We start from the raw sequence: 6,665 nt of genomic DNA, 5'->3' as shown, positions 1-6,665 counted from the left end.
AATAGCTCTAGTAAAAAGCTGGGTTGGGGCTTAGAATAGTATTGCATATCTAATACTTTCAGAGGGGGGAGATGAGAGTGGGGAATACATAATCTTATCCTAGCCAAGTCAGCCTTGAAAGCTCTGGTTTTGCTTCACATCAGTAGCCCTTTTGTATTCTTTCTTTGTAAGCTTTTTTTATGTTGTTCTTTCCTGGGGCTGTGAGCTATAGGTGCATCTAGCACCTGATACAAGCATTGTGAGGCAGGCAGAAAAGCAGAACGGAGCAAACGCACAGCAAGCACGACAGATGTCTGTAGTCATTTATATTGCCAGCACGTGGGTGCCGTTTGCTGTTTTCCCTTACTTCTCTTGTGTTCTCCTGGTGAGGAAACAGGAGGCACTTTGCAGCCGACAATGAAATCTTGGCAGCTAATTGCAGTCGTGGGAGATGCCCTTCAGGTAAGGCAGAAGAAGGTTTTAAACCATTTAAGGGAGAGAGAGGAAAGCGGGTAAAGACAGCCTTTGCCAATGATGCAGAGCATAGGCATTAAACCCACTGAAAGAGATGCAAGGGGGTGGGGAGGAGGTGTAGGGGGGGAGGGCAAATTGACATGTTTGGCTGCTGTTATTGTGTAGCTGCCTTCAGTGGCTTCTCAACATTAATGCGGAGAGGTTAGTGTTTGCATGTGGCTTCTGTCTATGTGATTAGAATAGGGATCTGAGCAATTGATGGAATAAAAACCAAGAGCAATATTAAAAGCATGCTGATGGGTTTTCCTTGTATAAAAGGTAGATGGTATGTAAACTTAAAGGGATAACTCTCCAAAGGATGGTGCTTATGTTTATCTATGCACATATTTGCGTGTCTGTATTTACAGATACATGAACGTAGGCAATAATTATACAAAGTAAAAAGTGGTGGGATTAATTGTCCTTCTTTTGTGCCAGACTGAAGTTTGTGTGAACTTCATCTTCAAAGACTTCTTTAACTTTCTTTTGATGGGATATATATTAGCATTTATATGAAAAATTTCAGAAATCTCATTAGGAATGGTTTTTTAAGGTGTAAGACTGCCTTCTAATACATGCTTAGCAGCATCCCTGGTCAGATTGGTTACATATTTAAGTAGTTTAATACTTCTTGTTGGTAATGCAGTGTCATGTTAGAACAGGCGCAGTTATTTACCTGATAATTTTAAAGTTGTTCCCATGTAATTGTATATATGCCAGGGCACCGGGGGTTTGAATGTCACAATATTTTTTTTTTAAATCACTTTTATCTTTACTTACAAATAAACTTTATTTAAGATGTCCTGTAGATAAATATTTTCAAAAATTAAATGTGCCATAAAAGCCTGGATTGAAAAAAAAATGCTTTATAGGTTAACCCCTTATTCAGTTAAAGAATAATTTGAATACTCTGAACTTTTTTTTTTAACAAAAGATGTTTATGTGTGAAACTATTCAGGAGAAAAAGATGTAAAAGAAATCCCTTCCAGAGTCCAGTACCAGCTGTATCATGTATGTTATCAGACTTAGTATCACTATGGTACAGCAAATCATGGCACAGTTTTGTTGTGGAACATTGAGTATTGAATGTTCATGCAGTTAAGGGTTGGTAGCAAGTTTCTCTGTTTAGATACCATAAAGTCATATTGTTTGCCATCGTTTTAAGAGTCTTCTCAAGTATTTTATTAATTTTAATGTTCATATAGATAAAATGATATACTGCAACCATATGAATAGTCAGCAATATTCGTCCTATAGAAGTAATTAAAACGTACCCAATATTAAGGAGAAAGTTACTAATTTATTTTTTACCTATATTAAATACTGGTATAGTTTTAATGTTTCTCAAAATATTGGGTTCCAACCTATTCCAGAACTGAAATGATACTATTCTATAAAGTTTGGCTGCCTTGGTATTTTGTTAAAAACACGTTATTTAATTACTGTAATGTGTATTACTATTCCTACACTATTATTTGAACAATATTTTGATGTACACCTGAAAGGATTGACTTCAGAAAAGTGATGTAAACCTATCTACAGCTATAGAACAATCTATAACTTGATCATCAATACAATTTCTACTATGAATTTTCATGGCTTTCATTTAGGAATCATTTAAAAGAATCTATAACGGACTTCTTTGTTTGATAATCTATAGGTGCCTCTGTGTACTGTATAATGTGTACACCTGTGGTCAGTCTAAACATCACATATAATTTTATCAATTGAAAGGTTAAAATGAAAGGATTAACATCTTCTTTTGTTAAAAATAGCACCAGATTGCTTGCTTTTGAAATGTGATAGGCTCATTGTAACTTCTGTTTCTGCTTCATTTCCTTTACAGTATGCACAAACATGTATATGCTGTCATTACCTTCTTGACAACTAATATGTTGATATCTGCAAGCATTTAATTAGATTAAATGTCATGCCTAGGTTTGGAAAAACTAAGGTTAAAACTTTCTCTCCTGTTCCAATTTGCCTGAATAAATTTCTGCAACTGGTCAAATTGTTGAAAGGATTGAAATGACTTAATTAATTCTTTTGAGCATTTGGATTACTATTTTCAGAGAGGAGTTCTTTTCTGCCTTTTTAACTTTAAATGGGTCAAAATATTATTGTAGTTCTCTTATGGCAGGAGTATTTAACATTTTTCTACATAATTCTTATCAGTTTAACTTCATCTATAAAAATGCCTTTTTATCACAAAGTAAGTAGATATTAATGCATTCAATTTAAAACCTTTTTTGATTTTACTAATACAAAATTAAAAAATAATGGAAGTCTACACTCTGATTTTTGTCATCTTAAAATGAATACAGGTAAATATTTTAGTGAGATTTAATAATTTCCAAAAACAGTTTGTAAACCATACAGGTGGTCAGAAATGGGAAGAAAAAATAAATATCGTCAAGTCTTACTTTTAAATGATTGCTAGGAAAGATATAGGAAAAGAATGTGATTCTAATATAATTCATATATAATCTTTCACAAATAAGAACTACTTCTCCAAAGTTATCATTCTATTTCTTTTTAATATCTAAGATGTTAAGCTTGAATTCTTTTTAAGCAAACTCAAAACTGCCAAAGAATAAGTAGGTTTTCAGCCTTCTGTATTAAGATAGAGTACATTGCTTTATGATGGGACCATTTTTAGAAATTTGCCTGAAACCCTAATATCTGAGGCTTAAAAATACCCACAGAAACAAAATCAACAAAAACAGATTTTAACATGACTATTATTCACTAGTATTTAGAGGTCACAAGTGCAGCTTAGAGCCTGAGTGAAAAAAATGATGACTTTTACAGTATACTAACTTGAGAAGAATTAATTATTCTTACATTAAAAAAAAAAGTATTGTGGCATTTTTTTCTCATTTTTAGGCATTGAATGGACTTACTCTGCACTTAATCTAGAAATCAGTGTAGGCAAGTTGTTTGCTTTTTGTCTGATCTTGAATTACACATTACAGATGAAGGTTTCTTGTCAGGAGTATTTACAAAGGCCAACTTTAAAGATAGTTCAGTAATCAAGCGAAAAATATAGGTAATTGATGATTAAAAGGGGGTTTTTTTGGACATAAGATTAATGCCATGCCTACTCAGTTAGTATAGGGTGAGAAGTTTAGCGTTTCTAAAATAAAAAAAAAAGAAAGCTTCATAATTAACTTGCCTCCCCCAAACTCTGTATTCCTTGCATTGCTTTTGGATGAAAGAGAAGGCTTATATTTTGCAGAAATGAGATATTTGAAATGGCATGTATTTAGTTAGCAAAATGCATGCATTATTAATGACATTCTTTTATTCAGGGGAGTTTTCAGCATTTATTTCCAAAATACCTGCGTGTTAAGTTAAATTTTGTAACCAGGAATATTTGCTCAACTGTGGTGTACTGTGCTCGGAAAGCTCTGATCCAAACCTCCACCTCTTCTTTTTTTGGGGCTTTTTAAAGAGTCCAATGGTGAAAATAAAAAAGATAGTGAGGCTTCTGTCTTCTAAGGCATTTTGCATTCTGTACTTTTATTTGACTTGAACTTCAATTTCAACAGTGTGAGATTGTGTTTGCTTCAGGGGATTGGTATAGAGTGTAAGTATTTCTTTTCCTTGCATTTATCTTCATAATGCCTTTTCGGCATTTGATTTCAGTTAACCATGTTAAATTATATAGGCTGTGATTTACTATTCAGTTTCATCAAATAAAGCATGATATGGTTTCTTCCACCAAGTTGAGGAAAAATAGGAGACTAGTTTTGTTCCACAGTTAACAATACATTTCATGCATAGAAACTTAATTTTTGAGGAAGGACTGTTTTCCAATGGTTAAAAGTATGAAAAATTAATTTCTTGCTTCAAGAAGACTTACTAAGCGCCTTTCCCTCCCCTTCCAACTTAGGTTCCCAATAACATGAAAAACTTACTTTTTTTGAAAGTACTAAAAATGTGGAAATTGCTTGAGTCAGCGGTAACATCCAGTTTTTATTCAGCAAAACTAGGTTATGAATTCAAGCAATTAAAAATGACAAAAAGCCCAATTTTACTGCCTCAACTTAATATGCTTCCAATTTTTTTTAGCTCCATAAAAATTTCAAAGTGTTCTTTCTTGTCAGGTGCTTGCAAAAAAAAAATCTATTGAAAAACCCCTTACTCTGCATTTGCCTATGCAATTTTTATTGGAGTATTTTAGTAGGGACAGATGCAAACATTGGTAATCTAAAGCACTTAATATTGTTTTGTCATGGCAGCTTCTCATTTAGTTACTTAGCTTTTGATTCAGTTAAGTTATAAAGAGAATATTTGATTGTCTTTATGAATACTTTCTAAGAGCGTTTAGCAACCTGATGGAGGTTCTACATCTACATAGCCACATGATCTATTTTTCTAATATTACTCTTACACGTATTTGCTTTAACATAAGTACACAAGTTGCATATTCATCTGTACCTTCTCTCAAATGTTTACTGGGAAGCTAAGTGGAAGAAAACAAGCGAACTGATTTTGGATATAGGTCTTGGTCACTTGCAATAGGCATATAGTCTTCGTTCAAAATAGAGGTTTTACAGAAACTATCAACTCACTATGGTGGAGTGTGACATTTTAAATATTTTCTGTTTAGGGACTAACCTGTTATGCTTTTAAATTAAATACAACTTTTTTCACTATAATACAACTAAAATTGAGACTCTGTATTAATTGATTTATTAAAAGTATCTGTTTTTTTTCTGAACTTAGATGTATAGATTTTTTTTTTTTTCTTGGGGGAAAAAAAATCCTTTTCCACTTGCACAACAGGAGATAGATGGGGCTTGGTCCTGTTTTAGGTAAGGAAGAGTACAATGCAGACTTATAACAGATACAGAGCATTTTTCCAGCTCATAGTTCAAACGTGCTTTTTTTCTAGACAAAAACATTCTAAGTATGAAAATATATACTGCTATCAATTAAAAAGTAGTTTTGGAATGTCATTATTGCTTATTTAAAGAGATGTACTTATCTGTGTTATTCTGAAGGCGGGCAGAATGGCACCTTAGAGACTAACTTGCTCAGAAATCCATACACCTCTATTAAAGTAGGATGTTGTATACAAAAGCTTATGCATTTCTGAAGGAGTCTCAAAGGTGCCACCATGCCCTGTTTTCTACTTATTTAAAGTATTGTCCTATAACTTGGAATTAGCACACTCACGTGAGACTGCAACAAGAAAAGCCTCATCCCAGTGATTAGTCAGATTTACAGTGATGCAACAGTATCTTTGAAGAATCACTGCCACATACAGGCAGGCTTTTAAAAACATAATGCATAAACTAAGCCTCATTAGGACTTGTGTTTTTCTTTTTTTGTTTTTTCTGTTGATTACCCAGATGTTTGTGTATAAGCATTAGGTGTGTTGATTGCCCAGATGTGTGTGTGTGTGTAAGCATTAATCATCTTGCTGTTCTGGCCCAATTCATTCTGTGCTGCCATAATCCTGCTGATTGCAACTCTGTTATGGCTTTTGATTTGTGTTTTTGTGACCTCATGGAATAGAATATAAATGAACAGCGTGGACAAAACGAACAGGCTGGTTTAAACAGCTGTACCTGCTGTGTACTCAGGAAAAGTTTAATAACTGGCCGTAATAGGAAAAGACAAAAAAACTTCACATATTCTGTTAGACTATGTTGCAATACTAGATTGATCTTGAAAGATCATTTAACATTTTCCTTTTGAGACTTAACTTTTGAGAAAGTTTGATCATTTGGAAAGCTCCGTACAATGAATGGTGGCAGGTTTGCTCTTCCTCTCTCCTTGCCAAACTAATTAATCCATGTCAGGCAAGGCCACAGCTTTATTTACATATCAGAGGCATGTTAAAATAAAACGATATTAATCTTGACAGTTAACAGAATGTATTGTTTCTGACTTTGTCAAGAAGCAAAACTGTCTAACCAAGAATAAGATTTCATTTCAAACCGCATTTAATTCCAGCTGAGACACTTGACCGGGGGCTGTAATACTTCGAATCCAAGTCCAACTAGCTGAGTATACATTTTGTTAATACATCACTTCCTAAATTAGCTTTGTTCTTTATAAGTCGTTCTTCATCTGAGGAGGTAATGAATTTTGCCGATCACTATAATCCATTCTTCCTTGGAAAGTGTCGTTCTTGAAATACCCAAGGATAAAACAACAAC

General features: G+C 33.6%; 1 protein-coding gene across 1 annotated transcript in view; it reads left to right on the top strand.

Annotated features, from left to right (window-relative positions):
• The first annotated feature begins 392 nt into the window (after window positions 1–392).
• Window positions 393–6,665, top strand: part of RBFOX1 (RNA binding fox-1 homolog 1) — a 1,278,833-nt gene continuing 1,272,560 nt past the window's right edge. Inside the window, exon 1 of the mRNA XM_014520084.2 lies at window positions 393–441. Within this exon, the coding sequence (XP_014375570.1) occupies window positions 397–441 (45 nt within the window). The 5' untranslated portion in view covers window positions 393–396. The remainder of the gene's footprint in view (window positions 442–6,665) is intronic.

This window comes from Alligator sinensis, unplaced genomic scaffold (assembly GCF_000455745.1).
Source record: "Alligator sinensis unplaced genomic scaffold, ASM45574v1 scaffold404_1, whole genome shotgun sequence".
Lineage (NCBI taxonomy): Eukaryota > Metazoa > Chordata > Crocodylia > Alligatoridae > Alligator > Alligator sinensis.
The sequence above is the reverse complement of the archived record's forward strand: the minus strand, read 5'-3'. Positions and strand labels throughout refer to the sequence as shown.